This window comes from Leptosomus discolor, chromosome 9 (assembly GCF_034619465.1).
Source record: "Leptosomus discolor isolate bLepDis1 chromosome 9, bLepDis1.hap2, whole genome shotgun sequence".
In the NCBI taxonomy this organism is placed as follows: Eukaryota; Metazoa; Chordata; class Aves; order Leptosomiformes; family Leptosomidae; genus Leptosomus; species Leptosomus discolor.
In genome coordinates, this window is record NC_141399.1 from 45,810,960 (window position 1) to 45,828,858 (window position 17,899).

General features: G+C 43.6%; 1 protein-coding gene across 4 annotated transcripts in view; it reads right to left on the reverse strand.

The window, feature by feature from the left end:
- The window catches only part of DCX (doublecortin), a 72,945-nt gene extending 56,575 nt beyond the window's left edge, over positions 1 to 16,370 (reverse strand). For 3 of the 4 annotated variants that reach the window (XM_086470016.1, XM_009950878.2, XM_086470015.1), the window contains exons 1-2: positions 16,004 to 16,367; positions 5,079 to 5,419 (exon numbers count right to left, since the gene is read on the reverse strand). In XM_086470016.1, the coding sequence (XP_086326142.1) occupies positions 5,079 to 5,419; positions 16,004 to 16,367 (705 nt within the window). Of the gene's footprint in view, positions 1 to 5,078; positions 5,420 to 16,003 lie in introns of all 4 variants that reach the window. The other variant, XM_086470017.1, reaches the window with a different exon arrangement.
- Positions 16,371 to 17,899: the final 1,529 nt, after the last annotated feature.

Genomic DNA, 17,899 nt, shown 5'->3' on the forward strand with positions numbered 1-17,899 from the left:
CATCGATTGCAGATTGCAGCCATTGGAGGCACTGTATATTTTGGTACAAACCTTGTTCTATGTCACATTGATAGAATTTCATTGATGTAATCAATAGAGCTACACTATCCTGGCAGAATTTGGTCCACTGCTAGCATTGACACTTGAGCAATGAAATTTTTACTAGTTTCCAAATATCAACTTAAAATCAGTGCAGCAGCTCCAAAATTTGGTTGGTTTCTCCAGTGCAACTTGTATGAATGCATCTAAGGTAGCTTTTCACTAAGTAGTGCAGTAGTAGGAGTTGCTTTATCAACTACTTTGCTGGCTTTGATCCCAAAGTCCCAACCTTTAACCTGTGGTGAGCTTAGTCATCCTCTGCAGCTGCTGCCCTTCCTCAATGCCAGTCATCTAAAATGAAATGGCAACTTCTCCGGACAGGAGAGGCGAGCTGTCCTCCTAGACATTTGCATCAGCTTTGCAAACAGAAAGATGAACTTCACTCATTACCTGCCATATGAAATCCTTATTAAGGCAAAGACTGCTAGAGGGGACCATTTTACTAAGACTACAAATTCTGTCAGGAACAGAGTCACAAATGCCCTGACATATGAAAATGTATGTCACTTCATCTGATGAGGCAGCTGACACTCAGAACAGAAGCACTTTGTCTGGGCTAGGTAAAAGCCAACGAATAGCACACATGTGACTTCTCCCTGTGCTTGAAGCTTTCAAAGTCCAGAAGAGATCACTGTGTGTTATTATGGCTAAAAACACATTCAGTTCCCTGCTTGTTGACCGGAATATCTATATTTATGTGGAACTGAAGTTTACAAGCTCTCTCCCCTCTGAACAGCACTTTATTCTGCTTATTTGGTGATTCTAATGGATAGGTCACAGAATTTGGTTAAGTAAGACGTGGCAATACATCAGCTGGAGAAAAAGCAGAAGGAATTCCATACCACAGAAAATATCTCTAATGCTAAAGTACAATTGAACATCCCTGATGAATATCTGGTTACTCCAGAGTATCACCCATTCAGCAATCACACAAAAAAAAGGGACTGATTTTTGTTACTACATTTCTTTGTATACTTGCTGAACAACTCGCAGACTTTGGAATACAAGACAGCACAGGAAAAGAGAAGTTCAGTGTATACAGAAAACATTAGCTTTTACAGGTCACTTCCTAGAAGCAGGAATGAATGCAGACAGACACCACTTGCAAAGCAAGGTGCAGAAAGCAGAAGATGGGCACTGGGCTGTCAGTGATGAAATAGCCTCCTCTTTTCCGGAAAAACACCCACTTACTGCACACCATGCTGAGAAAGAAGCTCAAGCACAAATAGGACAGTAAATCTATACAACATTGGCAATGCCTAGTTCAGACTATTGCATTCAAAATATCCGAATACAATTTCATCCACTGTCTCAAATTCTGTTTTCTAAATTGGTTTATAGATGACACGAGGCACAAACTGCCATCATGTGTTTATAAAGTAGACAGTGCTCCCAGGAATCCAGACTTATTTGGGACATTGGATATAACTAAGACTTTAAAAAAAGAGAAAGAATCTACCAAATAACTGGTTCCCATCATGATCCACAGATCAGACCAAATTCAATGCTGCATATGTATATATTAATTATATATACTACACATCTCAGCACAACAGCAGTTGTCATGAAACCACGAGCTAAATTTGATCCACTGCAGTATTTGTTTAATGCACTGAACTCTTTGCCCTATGCCATTTCCTCTATGGCCATGAAAGTTCAAAGGTTAAATCTCTATCATGACTCTCCATCATGACTCATTTTTGGTCAACAATTTGAAACCCCTTTTAAGTTCTGGGGTATCCATCAGGAGGTGATGTTATGCTCCAAGGAGGGAAGCAGCTTGCATACCAACAGACAAGGCACAAGGCATTAGAAACATGCGCAAGACCAAGTTAAATAAACTACTTGAACACAAGAAGCTAATTTAGCAGTTTCAAAAGGGATGTATTTCCACAGACAACCCAAGACACAAAAAGAAACAAAATTTCCTTATAAAAGCCCCTAACCTCACTGTTGTTTTGAGTGTTGGATTTATTCACACACACCCCACCCAGATCTCAATTAACTGCTTTCTCAGGTTTGCAGTGCATAGAAATGCAATTATTTACACACCATTCTATCATTGCCACTACTGTCTGCACTTCTAAAGCATCTTGATTACTCTACTGATGAGCACCATGGAAATGCCTATAAATAAAATAATCATCTCCCCTCATTAAGTTACAGCTCATGGACTGAGGAAGGATGATTTTCCTTTGTACATTCCTTTTGTAAATTTTATCATTTCACAACAGAGGGAGTAACGTGCCTCTGATGACACTCAAAGAGACAGACTGTCAGGATTCTTGTCAGTATTTCAGCTTTGAGCAGCTTGCATTTTTGCATGAATATTTTCTCCTGAAAATAAAGTACTGTTTGCCAGAATTAGGCATTCAAGAATCTCTTTCTAATGTCAGAATCAGACACGCAAAACCCTCTAATTTCACGTCAGAAGGTCAGATTTTATGGAGCAGTATGTCATGGAAACCCTAACAGCAAACACTGCACCCACAGCAGAACCTTCTAGCTCTAGCTTCAACACTAAGAACACACATAGGTGGAAAATTTCAAATAGGTTAAAAAAAGCCAAACATTGAAAGAAACCTTCCAATAAAAACAGAGCCTTGGTGAACCAGGTTCGCTTTTCAGGAAACTTCAACAGTAATTGATGCCACAAAACCAAATATCAAACATTCCATTACTGTCAAATCATAAAATCTCACTCTTTCCAATAACTGCAATACTGCGTGTACATTTGCACACAGTGAAACTGCCCGTAGTGTCTCTAAAACACAATGAAATATCACATTTCATAAAATGGTGAGTTATAAAGCCAGAAAAACAAGTTAAATGTGATACCTTTACTCAGGCTTTACTGAAATCACATTTCTGCAACAAAAACTGATGGTGAAATTGTCAGGTTGCCACAGTCAAAATAGTGCTGAATTACGGCACCAGCCACTGTACAGCTATCAGAGCCTGACATGAGAAAAACAAAGTTGCCTTTTCTTTTTTGATTCAGGAAGAGTCATGTATGGTGTGGTGTCTGCTATGGACAACAGTTTGCAGTAGGAACTGCTAAATTACATATAGACCTTTGTGCCTCTTGCTCAGCTGCAGCCCCACGCAAAGCAGCCACTCCAACAACAGACTGCAATCTACCCCACCGCAGCACTACTCTAGGCAACCTGTAACTAGAGAGCAAGCAGCATTTCCCAGATCCTCGCTTAGGAATTAACACAGTTTCACAGGCTGGTCCAGTCACCAGGCCACAGGTGGTCTTGGTCTCCAGCCAGTGGTGTGTGGGGAAACACCACTTACTGCTGTAACTAGCTAAAAAAGGTGTAAAAGAATAGTTTGATGGGAGCTCATGGGACATCCCTATTTCTGCATACCGTCCAAAGCAAATCTCACCTCCAAAATGCTGGGTGTTCTCAAAGAACTGAGGCAATTTACAGGTCCAGATTAAGATCCTCATTCACAACTGAGAAAGCAACAGGGCTCTCTGTGTCAGCATGAGTAGGCAACTGCTTCAGGCCAGATCCATCTATTAAACCCTTTGTTAAGCTGCTGTGATCTGAAACACATGGTCCTGTGCCATGTATGATTTCCTCAGCAAGGACAGATCATTTGACTCTTTCCTTCCTCTTCCCCCAGCCACTTCCAAGGTTTCCAGTACATCACACCCTGTATCACTGCTTATTTACAGCATACTACTATAGCTAGGGACAGTCTAGCTGGAAAGTTACTCACTCATGTATAAACTAAACATCTCGTGAAGAAAAAAATGCTGGGTGGAGAGAAGTGAAAAGAAAAGCTTTGACAGGCAGATGAGATTTTTGTATAACTGAAGCTAGAAGCAGCCACTAAGTAATGTGCAGGATACAGAGGTTGGGACAAAGCAAGAATATCAGACAGGTTAGAGTGACATGCCACTTTTGGCTTCCAGACATCACACCTGGACTGTGCAGGACACTTTATGAGCCTATATTTGACGTTGGAAGGATGAACATTTTCATATGTAAAGTCTGCATGTCAGTTGGATGCATTGCCTAGGGTCAGCATGGTATTTCAAGAGGCAGTATTTGAATAATTTTCTCCAGGAATAGGGAAGAGATTTAATTTAAAGCAATAGCATCAATCCCTAGAATAGCCAGTATCCAACCCCCACATAAGAGCTGTGCTGCCTCCCTCCGGAATCCGGAGCAAGAAAAATAGTGACAAGAAAAATAGTGACAAAAAATAAGACCATTCCTCAGTTAAAGACATAGAACTGTTAAATCAAGCTCAGAATTATCCTTGAAGAATCTAGCTCTTCCCAGTCCCCAGAGTTATCCTCCACATTCCTTTAAGGGTTTTCATAGATAGAGCAATAAGAACAGCTTATTGCTGTGTAGCTGCTAACAAGAGACAGATGTTTCCTTCAGTTCCAGGAAAATGTAGACATGAAGCACATGATGACCCACTGAATATTTTTGACCCAAATCCCTTTCTGCATGTTAGCTCTTCATGCATTTAGTCAAGAAAATGCAACACAGTTCTATGCTTTTCCTATAAACTACTGAGCTAGCCAGAAGAGTGCGCTTGGACCAATTACTTTATCTTAGCAAGCCTTCATCTGAGAGCAAGGAAAGTCAGGCAATACATTTTCACTCAGTGAATCCAACACTTGAGAGTTCTTGCAACTACTGCAGAGCCAAATCAACCGGTGGCTGTGAGCCGAACTCCCCATGTTATTTATTTAGCTAGTCTGGAAGACACGCACTGCACGCTGGCGTGCAGGACGGAGCATCTGTTTCGCTCAGTCGGTTGGCTACATTCTTTACTTGATATTAATATCAGTGAAAATTTAGTAACTGAACCACTGGCATGAGAAGTCTGACTTCTAAGAGAACAGATGGCAGCGACCATCTCAGGTTAATTTAGGCTTCAAAAATTGTTCTGAGTCAGCAAAGCCTCGAGATAAGAGAAAAAGACATAACATCTGTACAATCTCCTACCTGTTTCCCATCCAAGGTATACAGCTTTTTGACCACGCCTGTCTCCAGTTTTATAGCTTCAGTGATATCGGTGAGAACCTGCTCAAACGAATGGGCGGTCTTCTTGTTCAAGAGCACACGTACGGCCTTCCGGGGCTTCACCCCACTGCGGATGATGGTTACCAGCTTGGGACGCACAAAATCTTTGTTCTCCTTTGCCTGAGCGCTGTTGCTGCTGGCCAGAGACTGAGGTGCTTTCTGGTTGGCAGATGTCTTCACGTTGACAGACCAGTTGGGATTGACGTTCTTGGTGTATTCCACCTTCTTGAAGAAGTTGTCAGATGAGCAGACGTAACTCTCCCCTTTTGAAAGAAACAAACATCATTCTAATTCTACAGTTTTTCCCATAAGGCTGCTGAAAAACAGACACTGTACGTTTCTCCCCGTTAATCACGCAAACCATTAATAGTTGTTTTCATTAACACTACCATGACAGCTTGTTATTAAAACATTTTGTCTTATTTTAATTTTATATTTATGCTTATTTAAAATGACTAGCATTACCCCAAAGTAAGCAAGTCAGCCATAGCTTGCATCAGCAAATACACGCTACCACTCAGTCGCATGAACCAGGAATTAAAAAAGGTTGAGTTAGAGGTATTTAGGTACCTGAAGATGCAACTAAGCTGTCTAAAAACTCCTAAACACCAAAGTCATTTAATTATCTAAATTTTGTAAATTTGCCAGCTTCCTCTCCATCTTTACAGACCTAGCTACTACTTCAGTCTGTCATCCCCTGCCAAGAGGATATCAAGATTCATCCACAAAGTAGCTTTTGCATCATGCCTCTAAAATAATGAAAATCTGGTACTGAAGAGTCTCTACCAAAAGCAGCTTTGCTAAATCTAGCAGGCATAACAAATATGGTTCATTATAGTGTCAGTGGTTTATCAGAGGACAGACCTAGTGGCAGCTGACATAAAAACACTACACCAAATACCACTGCTTGCTTTTATATGGCTGGTACCAACCAAAAATATATTAAATCCAAATTTAGACATGGTACAGAAGGGTTTCACAGTCTTGTTAGCAATTCACAAAAAAGCCCTTCCCTATCCCATCCAAAATTAGTTTCAAGCTTTGTCTGTAGTTGACAGGATCCTATCTAAGGTTTTAAGAGCACCTTAAAGGATTTGTAAGATCTTCTTTTGGGCCTGCAAATCTGATGAAGGCTAGAAGAGTTATTACTAGAATGAGACTGTAAAACAGTATCCCTAAGGGAATGTAGCTGTCTAGTCTGAAATGACTCAGGCTGCTGAGCATTTGAGGATGCACTGAAAAAAAGTCAGTCATTGCTAGGAGAAGCAGCTTTTGTCTCACCATTGGATAAAATTTTAATAGGAACTGAAGGCATAACATGGGCACCTGTAGGATCTCATGGAGGTTTTTTTGGTGTTTTAGTGGGCTGACCTCATAGAATGAAGTTCTTCAAATATTATGATAGGTTTGAAATCAAAATATAGATTTAACTATTTGAATAAGAACAAAAATATTCTTCATATAAGGACTGGCTGCATTTCCTTATCTGTTCCCTACTGCAGACTCCAGGGCCTGGGCTTCTTTGAAAAGCCTACTTGACATCTGAGTCTGGCTTTCCATTACAGGACCTCTAGGGCATTGGATTTGACATCCAATTGGCAAAGGTGTAAACGTGGATTTCCAAACAGCTCGCTGATTTCCACAGAATTTCATGGTCCAGGTATGCAATTATAGCATTCATATAGCCATCCTTCTGCTGACTAAATTGCATTTTTGATGGAGGCACTGGGATGATCCTTTCATAGAACATAGGGTGAGACCACTAACAAGTACACAATAAACAGAAGGCTTTAACAGGCTTAAAACAATGGTCTGTATAGTATTTATGTCCTTATTCTGCCACTTGTTTGATGTCACAAGCAGCCATAGAAAAGATACAGGATGCTAACTTTTTTTTTTAACCTTGACTTTGTACCCAGTTTGCCAGGAAGTGATGTGTAGTTGTGGTGCTTACATCACCAATTGCAGCTTTTCTCCATCTCCCCAGGTGCATAAAGTGACAAAAATCATTTACCATCAGGAAGCAGATCTTCTGTTTTCCCTTCTGAAGACAGAACAGAAATACAGAAGGCACAAGAAAGCTAACAAGGTTCATGATGAACACTGTCAGTTGGGCATTTTATCAACTAGTGTACCCCAAACTAACACAATCTGACCAGGAGGTTCTGTTGGCTTGAACAAACAATAAAAATCTATATTTAAGGTATGCATGCTGTCAGCAAAACCCATCAATAAACTGACCATGTAGTATCCATAGCTGAAGCTCCTTAATTCCTTACAGTTCTTGAATCTGACTCAACAGAAGCATAAAGACATCCCATAGAGTACCGTACATTATAAAGAATTCCCATTGGAGATACTGTTTTGCAGAAGCATTGAATACTTTAAATCTTTCTGATTAATAAGTGATAAGTTGTGGTTTCTTCATCTGCTTCAGCAAAGCAACACGTGGTGCAGAGGGGGCCCACCCTTCTCCTCTCCACTTTCCCAACTTGTGTGAAGTGCTGCAACGGGAGTTTGAAATGCTCACAGGGAATTAGCCTTCCTAAGAACCTGAGCCCTCCCAAGCCCACAATCCCTGGGCAGCACAGCCTTTATAAGGGTGCTCAACACAACTGTAGCATTATCCTTTGAGAAACAGTATTTCTATGTTTAAATGCAATACTAGGAATAACTGATTTGAATACCATTCTCGGTCCTGCCCCAGGCCTCCCTGTGGAAGCTCCCGACTTCACCTGCACTTCTGCTTCCCTGCCTGAAAAACCAAAGTAGCAATATCTGCCACTGACTTTCCTCTGTGTTGATGTAATACTTTGGGACAGAATGTGCCACAATGAAAGAAAGTTTCTAGAGCACAGTGCAAATACATACACGTGAGGTGTCAGAGCATATTTTCCATTAATAAGTTCCATGTTTTAAAGTAAGCGGAAGATATTGTTGGTCTGTTTGGTAGAGTACTATTAGTCTTAGTTTGAGCTGAATCACTTTACATTCTTAACTGCACACCATAGCTGTCTAGTGTATTTGCAACAGCATACACTAAGGGCAATAATGGCATGAAGGCAATACTCTTCTCCCAGGCTTTGTGTCCAAAATGTGGTATTAGGTAGTTGTGCATAGACATACACTGGCCTTTCAAACTATGCTTACAGTCACAAGTGGAAAGTGTAATCTGCCCTTTCTCACTTTGTTTCGTTTAACCCAAACCCTTGCAAATATTTTATTGAATACTAAAACTGGGCAGAAATTTGCTTGGAGTGACACTTCAGAGTAGCAACTCTTCTCAGCATCATTTTTGCAGTTATAGCACTATAGCTGCAGGGAAGAGGAGCTTTTCTTTCCTTCTTCCCCAATCTAAAGATGTAACCTGAAGCTTTAACTTAGTTTAAAAATCACTTCAACTGATGTCTTCCCAAACACAGCTTATGGCCCTCAAATAACAGCAAAATTATCATTCAAGTTCCTCAGTGAGGCACATCCCTTTTACTATTTGCCAGCCAGGAACACATGCTATTTCACTTCCCACAGCTGAGTTTCACCCAAACCTTAACATAAGGTGATAGCAGGATTGGGCAAGCATGAGCTGAAGACCTGTGAACTTTCCAGCTTTGAACATGCATACTGTGGCTGGAAGATCACAACAGAGAGAAATCTTAGAGGGAATAGTGCTAAGATAGAAAGAAGAGTGGTTTCTTGGTTTCTCTGCTACATCTATCTGTGCTAAGCCTATGAGATGTCAAGGTATACCACTGTGCCAGTCAAAGAAATATAACTGATAGACACAGCACGGCTGTAGAAGGCATGCACAGCACAACAGAAGGAAAGGGGAGGAAGGGGATATGAAATTTTGTCAAAAGCAAAACAAACGACTCCAAGAAGTATATTGCTCCCCAGCCCTAAGCATAAAAATCCGTGCACAAATATTTTCAGGAACACGTCTTTAGACAGCAAGCAGCTGTGTACAAGTGTAGAAATCCAACTATCAGCCATGAGAAGGTACGATGAACAGCCACGTCACTGCTTCCAAACGAAACCCCAGATGGGAGCCCCAAAGAGACACACTCATGTGTTGGGGCTGGGAAGATTTTGTAAGAGTAAGAAGCATCATCCTGACAAGATCCAATCTGCTGCTGAACACCACGCTATGGGCACGACACCAGGTGTGCTAAGGACAGTGGGGTTTTTTAGTGCAGTGCCAGGTCAGTGCGAGATGCCTTTTCTGCTCTGCAAAGCCAAAGCCCTGCAGGATGATGTGCACTTGTCATCGTGCCAGTGTGCTCCAGAGGTGTCACAACTTCTACCATGCCACCAAACCAGCCAAGGCATTTATTTCTTCCATCCTGCCCTTAAAAATAGATGGACTGAAACCTTTGACCTTAAGTCACGATCAGCATATTTGCCATTTGAAGCCATGGCTTGTATCACACAATTACTCTGGCTACAAGTGCATTACACATTACTGTGCTACCAATTTGACAGAAGCACAAGGCGATTATTCAGCTCCTAAAGAAGGGATGATCTCAGCAAAGATAAGCTCTGCCTTAGAGAAGGTTTCTTAGAGAAACTCAAAGCTCAAGATGAGCGCTAATCCTTCAACCCTCTTACAGCAGCTCCTTGCGACAACACTAAAAATGACATGCTGCGCTTTCAGAAAAAGTTATCCTTTCTCAGCATGCACCAGCAAGTTTTCAAGCATAATGAACTGCAGGCAGAAGTCTTGCAAGAAAAATCGGGAAAGCTGGATTGAGGCCATTTTGAAAACATACTGCTAACAGCTATTCCAAAAACAGTCTCTGTGGGCTGCAGTCAATTATTTTGGTTGTTAGCTCTGCTGTCTCAAAGTTGAGATTGTGCTACTGTGCCCAGCTTTCATGTTTCATGGGATTTACTATCACTTCAATAGGAATTAAGCAGACTTAACACCTTGCAGAGTTCACTACATATAGTGCAAAACGGGCCTTTAGTTTCAAATGCACAAATTTTCTATTTCATGCATTAAAAAGGATCTTTCTCTGCCTCAAGACCAACTCCACCATGGCAAAATAAACTCTGGAAGAGCTTCCTTCCTTTGGTTCTTCCACAGGGAGCTCTCCCATGAGAGAAAAGGCCTCTTGTTCTATTGAAAAAGTGAAAGAAATGCATGATTACCAAATTGCCTTCAAAACCATACAATGCCCATAAAGAATTTATGGGACCACACCAGTCCCAGTGTCACAGCCAGGATAAACAAGCAAACAACACAGAACCACAAGGATAAGTTTTGTTATATAGGATGTAATTAGCCAAGCTGTCAGGGCAACATAGAAAACAATGCCACAGGTTACCAAGACTTCAGTATTGGACTACATGAATTTCAGTTTTCCAAACAAACTGGAACATGCACACATTGGGTGGAGGTTTCAATATACTTCCTATAAACCCCAGTCCAAGCATACACTAGGCTCTGTACAGCTCCAGGGTGGAGCCCCTCCTATGATTACTTTGAACACTCCTGGACAAGATTTTGGAAAAGATTCCCCAGGGCATGACAGGATACAAAAAGCTTGGAAACACTTTCTGGAATATCTCACACAGCCCAAAAACATTTGCAACGAAACCCCACCGAGCAAAAACAAAATCCTATTCAGCTTTTTTTAAGTGTTTAATCTGAGGCAAGAACAAATTTCAGACAAGTAGCCCAGGACAAGGGCATAATTCCACCCTCAGATGGGCCCTCTGACCACAACACACAGGGGGCTGTGCTCTGCCTAACAGCCTGAGCACACCAGGAGCTTAGAAGGGAGGAGCTCTACAGCTGCAACTAAATGTTGAGTCTTGCAAGTTCCAGTTTTAATCTATTTCTGCCTTCACTGACCATGTCTAACCCATGCTATATTTATATTTGATAGGTTTATTTCCACATGTATTTCTGACCCTGACTATACACAGCAAAGGACACAATTCACATGAAATCAGCCACTGACTAGAAGCAGGTCCAAAGCCCACTCATAATAAAAAGCACTGAAAAGATGCAGGTACCTCCAAACCACTGACTAGACCCTGAAAAAGGCTGAGGAAAGGAATGAAAGCACTTGAACAAGAAAGCTCAGAGCTCTGCTTTCCATCTTTGTCTCGTCTACAGACTTTGGACAAACAAGCCAGACCGCTTTTCTGCATCTCAGTTCCTCATCAGTAGTAACACCTTCTTCCACCTTGACATCTTCAGACCATGATCTCCCCAGGCAGCTCTCTGTTCTCACACATTTCAATAGTGCCTTACACAGTAGGATGTCCCATTTGGTCAGCACCTCTAAATACATTGCGACAGAAGTCTAACCTTTACAAGTGGGAAATTTGGCTTGTGGGGAAGTGTCAGTCCCTCCCTCCCGAGGAAACAAACCAGTCTCCACCAGTACTGGGGTTAACTCAGAGCTGCAGTGGCTTCAGCAGCCAGGAGTCTGCCTTGTGCCTTTCCCTCACTCTTAATTTGCCCCTCTCTGTTCCTTTCATCATGTGAAGAAACTGCTAGTGGGACCACACGGGAAAGCAGCAAAATTATGAGTGGACTAAAAAAAACCCCTTTTATCTCACGAAGAGCTCATTTGTGGGACAATGGGAACAGCAAGTTGCAACCTGAGTTTGGAACACGTGGCCAAGAACATAATTTCTTAGGCCATCTTTGCTGCTGATGTCATGCGTAACATCAGCTTCCACCTTTATCTAGCCCTCCATTCAAAGAAAAGAGCAATCAGAGCTGAAGCAGGGAGAATTTGCCATCTCATTGTAATGGGTCTACAAGGACAGAGATGCTCAAATTGAACCAAGGAACAAGCCACTGTGTCCACATGTCAAAGGCAAGTAGATTTTAGTAGAAACTTGGATGACCATGTGAGCTGCTCTACTATCAGCTTAAGCAATGCTGGAAAAGATGGCACATGATTTTTTTTTTTAGGATCTTTCATATTCAAGTTCTCACAGCACAAGGCACAGAATTAACTGTTAAAACAGGTCACCAATAGTCTATAAAGGCAGCTTCATACATTGACTCCCTAAAACCTTGTTCACTAGAATCAATTATAACATGAAAAGGAATAAAGATGACCTGGTGGTCTTTTCCAAAAGATTCACTTCTTAACTAAAACAACCATGACAGATAGTAGCACTTGGGCCCAATATCCACGCCTGACTCAGCCAAGAGTACGCAAGTGGGAGATGCTGTCAGCAATTTACCTGTAGTCAGGATCTGCTCTAACAGTGCAGTAATAGGATGCTGTACTGCATTAAACCAAGATATATATTAGGAGGAATACAGTCCTAATCAATGGCAGCATGTGCATTATTTACAAACAATTAAAATTGGATGCTGAAAATAGGGAGTCAAGATTAAGACAATGACTACAGTGATGGAAGATGGCCACTATGACTGCAAGGAGGGAGAAAAAAATGATCAGACAGGTGGATTTTGAAAGAAAGTCAGAGACATGGATGTAGCTCTCTGGTACAGGAGGCTGTATGGAAAAAGCAGCCAGTGACAGGTGAGGAAGAACTCAGCAGGCAGCAAAGAGCACCTATGTGACAGCATCCTGGTGGGCTTCCAAAATATGAAGCATTACTGTTCAGTAAAGGAAAGGACCAAGAGGCACATCCCAATGGACAGCTAGGAGGGATGTGATCAGAGAGTAAGAGAAACTTTACTTGTTCCATCTTGGAGAGAGACTGGGAAGTAAAGCATCCATCCAGAACCTCATGAGAACAATCCTGAATGCCAGGGAAGAAGACTACCAAGTCTGGGTCTGGAGACTGAAAGAGTTATTCAAGTTCCATTTAATTAGTAGCACACTAAGTGGGTTTTGTTCACCTGAAACGTCTGTCAAGGACATTGGTATTGTGCATTATCATTCTCTACCTTCCAGAAGTACCATTCAGACTACACCATATAAGCATATATTTAAATCATGCAGAAGTAATCAAGTACTTAGAATGTGATGTGAAATATTATCAATAATTCACCAGCTTTTGCAATCAAACTACTGATACGAGCCTCTCTGATGACTTTTCCTACGTTCTACTTGTTTATTGGAAATTACAATAATAAATGAGCCACATTATAGCAACTACAACTGGTTTAGTTACCCTCGATCCCCAACCAGAAAGCTAATTTATATGGCAAACATATACTGTTTGTGTATGTACTGTTCTTGAATGTCACAGCACAGTTACTCTGAAGTTCTGTTTTTCCATGCAGGTACCTAGTACACAGTTATACAAACACCCAAGCTAATAGTGTCATTTACCACAAGGTTGGTTACAACCACGGTATTATAAATCAAAAGTAATGTCTTTCCCAGATTGCTTTTCTACAACAGATATGTAAGTCATCCCTAGAAATACTGAAATATTGTTATGAAACTGTCAATAACAGCATGCAGATCTACTTTTGCATTTTCAAACATTGGATTCCTTTGTTTTCACTCTGCTCAGATGTGTTTTCCTAGCTGATGCTCTGCTGAGGGGACAGCCACACAGACAATTCTATTTTTGTTTTAGTGCCACTTCTTCATTGCTGTTTCCAGATTTGGCAGAACAAAGCCAGAACCCAAATGCCAGCATCTCCTGCCTGTACCTCAACCAGTAAAAAATACTTTCAAAAACCAGGTACCTTCTTACCTGCAGCAAAACCCAGTGTAAAGCAGGTATAGCAACTAAAGGCTTCTAGACTTCACTGACAAAAAGCTGGAAGAATATAAAAAGAGAATAAAGAACTGCATTTTCTCCTGCGGAGTTATTCCTGAAGATTTACATAAAACCTAGGACAAGCAGGACTGAGAGCTGCCATTAGAAAAAGGCTGTGGCCATATTAAAAGATCAGAATGAATCATGGCAGCATCTCTAAAATTAAGGGAGGCCACACCTCCATTTGACAGCTGTAACTGGGCTGAGAATAACTCCACTAGGACTGCATCATCTCACTGAGAGGCAGCAATTTCTTCCCAGTTAAACTCCTCTATGGAAACCAATATTTATTCTGTGTGCTTGTCCCCACAAAGTATTTTGGAGAAATGAGTATCCCACTTGACAGATAAGGAATTCCAGGGAGAGATGCTTTAGTCAAGGTCATACAATGACTCACTGCTGAGGCTGCCCCTGCAGTTCAGTGGCTCATACACTCACATCCATTGTCTTTTATCAAAGGCAAAAGCCTTGTGGATTTTCTACAGTTACCAAATCAGCCAGGTCTTCTGCTTGGAGGAAGACACCCAGGAACAGGGAAGAGCAGCTCCCCTCTCACAACAGAGTAATCGGGATATCGCAGGTCCAAACAAAGAATGGAACATGTGAATTGCTCAGGGAAGAGAAAAGCGGGGTGGCTGTGGGTGTCCTCTGTGCACCCCACTTCAGCTGCACCGCCAGCAGAGCTTGCCCACAGCCATGCCTTGGGCAAGGAGGCAGGACTGGCCACACAGCAGTTTCATCCTGGGGGTCCTCCTGACACTGCCAGGGAAAGGCAGCACCCATGGCAGCAGCCCACTCCTGCAGAGGCAGCTCCCCAGGCACGGACAAAGCTGGCAGCTGAGCTCCAGAGGAGCCAGCCTGCTCCCAGGCCACCCCCTCCAGACAGAAGGACTGATCTGTGACTCATCCCAAGTGACACTCGGAGGAACGGGCAGATCGACACCCTCTCTAGATACAGGGATACACTCAGACATGCCCTGAGCATCCCCTGCACACTCAGACCTGCCACGCAGGGGATGCCTTCCCACACTCCCCCACAGACCTACCACAGCAACCCACCACACCACACACAGTCTCTGCAGAAACACTCCCTAAATACACCCCCTTACACACACATCCCATCTGAACCTCTCAATACACCTCCCCTTCCATACAGACCCTGCATGAACCACATTCAGACGCAGCACACAAACTCCCAAAGCCTTCTCCATGCACATCACTATGTAAGAACCCCCCCAGCACTCCCTCTTACACACACACAGCCCAACACACCTCCGCACACTCCCTGAGCACAAAACCCAAAGCACAGCCTGTGCATGAACCCCCTCAAGGAATCCCAACACCTCCTCTACAATTAACCCTCCTTACACCTTCCTCCACACACATATATAAACCCCCAAATTTCACAAAGTGCAATGCCCCAAACACTCTTCTCCATACACACACCTTGTCCATCAACTCCCCCCTCTAAACACACTACGTGAACTCCCAACACACCCCTCCACACACTCCCTGAACACTTAAAATGCTTAACACCCTGCCTTCCACACATCCACCGTACACACGCCGCATGCACCCCAACACCCCACTCCACACACTCAAGTCCCTGCACAGCCCTGACCACACCCCTATACACATACATTGTGCACGAACCCCTCAAAACACCACCCCACACACAGAGTGCATAAATCCCTCCCACCCCCATTACACACACACTGCATGAATCCCCCAGCACCCCTCACTTTTCCATTCATACCCACCCATGCCACTGGGAAACCCACACCACTCCTCAGTCACCCCCTGTCCACCCAAGCCTGGACAGACACGGGGACGCCCTCAGACAGCCCCCCTCCAGCAATGGACACAGCCACGTCTAGCCAAGAGGAAGACACACCCCTCTGGCTCCACATCTGCACCCGAGCGAGCATGCTGGGGGACACCACGGGGTTGTCAGCCCCTGCACTGCAACCCTCTCCCACACCTCTCTGGAGGGGAAGATGAACAGGCAGGCTCAGCTCAGAGGGGCAGACGCATCCCCACACACCCGAGGAAAGATGACCTTAACAGCAGACCCAAATGGTGCAGCCCCCTTCCCACCCCGCCTCCTCACTGCACCAGACAGCGATGCTAATTACCTTCCTCCAGCTCATCCATGCTCCCAATCTTCCGCGACCCATCGATGGTGTAAATGTAACGGACTCCCTGAGGCAGATTAATGTTGTCAGACAGGGATCGGGTCAGGTCAGCCAGGAGAGCATCAAAACTTCGGAAGCGGTCAGAGGACACGGCATATACAATCCCCTTGAAGTAGCGGTCCCCGTTGCGATAGAAACGCACCTTCTTGGCTTTCTTCTCGTTACTCAGTGCCTGTAAGGTCCTGGTTCTGTAGAAGCTACAGTGAGCGCTGTGAGTGGGGCTGGGCAACCCGTTCATACGTGAGCCTCGCATGTTTCTGGACGCCTTGTCTCTTTCGTCAAAGTGTCCAAAATCAAGTTCCATAGTTTGGTGAACCCTAAAGATCTGAAGCTGAGCAGGAAGGAGATGGGGAGACAAGGAGTGCAAAAGGACAGGTTAGAGCCAAGCAGAGCCACAATCCAGAGAGAAAAATGACACTAATGCAAGAGCTGTGTCTGGAGCAGGGCAGATGCATTTGGGAAGTGCCCCCTCCCCTGACCCAGATTTGTATCGATTCTGGGGACTGAGCGTAGGAGGGGTCCTCGCGTTTTGAAAGGGATCCAACTACTGGGGGCAGGGAACACGTTTCTAGAGAGCTGTCTGCTCCTGCACCTGGGAGTTTTTAAAGTGCAGTAAATTGGGACTTGGGGCCAAATGGGTACATGGCAATCACAACTCAGCCCCCCAAAAAAACGCATCCAAACACCAGTTGGCAATGAATTAAACCTCTGAGCCCTGCGAGGTTTCCTTTGGCAACAGAAAACAAGGAGATCCCAGTAAGTCAGCCCTTCAATCTGCCGAATCACGGAAGGAACCAGAGCATCTGAATGTTTAACATTAGAATAAACTGGCGTTTATGAAAGAATGGTCACAGGGGAATAAGCAGTTTCTTTGTGACAGCCTGTTCAATAAGGGTTAGCAATGAGATCCAGCCCACCCTTCCCCCTATCCGCAGCCCCCTCCTAGCCCATCAATCAATTCCCAGGACCAGCCTACATCTCTAAGAAGAAATGACTGGAAAGAAAAAAATCTGTCATTGAAACGAGGCTTCGATAAGCTCTTTTCAGAGTCTCCTCTGAATCGCATTTCTGCTCCCGTTTAACGAGGAGGAGAAAATAAAGGGGCTATTTCCACCCCTCTTCCAGCCCTAAGTGATTTAATTGCTGGAAGTGCCCCTGCCCAAGGGACACGCCGCCCCTGCTAGCTCACCTTTCATTGTTCTGAGCACGGGGGGCTCCCAGCGCAAGCGGCTAGCACAGAGAAGCTGAGACTTGAGCTGACACCCAGCAAGCAGGAATTTCTGCACAGTCTCTAGTTTATGCTCAAGAACAGCCTTCCTCCTGCACCAAACCCCAACACAAAAGGAGGAGGAACCCCCAACCCCGTAACAGAAAGACCCTTCCACTCCCCCAGCACAACCAGGAGCATGCCACTCACGTATGTTGGTTGCACGTTAACACAGGGCAGAAAGGGGATTTACACCAGCACTTGGCAGCCAGGTATAAATCTAGGAAAAGCTGTTGCTATCTCTTCCCCACCCCTTACATTTGCCGGAACGAAGATCTTTCCCTGTATTTTACAGTGTAAACGTGACCTGTGCAAGAAAAATCATTGTCCCCAGTCCGCAATAAAGCGGAAGGTGACAATGCAGGCGATCTGCACAGAAACCCCAAGTTGGGAACATTTTCCCCACGATGCCAGTTGGGGTAGATTCAGTCTGGTGTCATGCACTGAACAATGAAACATCCAAGCAACTTCGGGAATGAATCAGAGGATGAAGGGCGTTTTGATTTTAAAATGAACTGCAGATGCTGTGAGGTACTAAGAGAAAGATTCCTCCTTTCTATCTGACATCT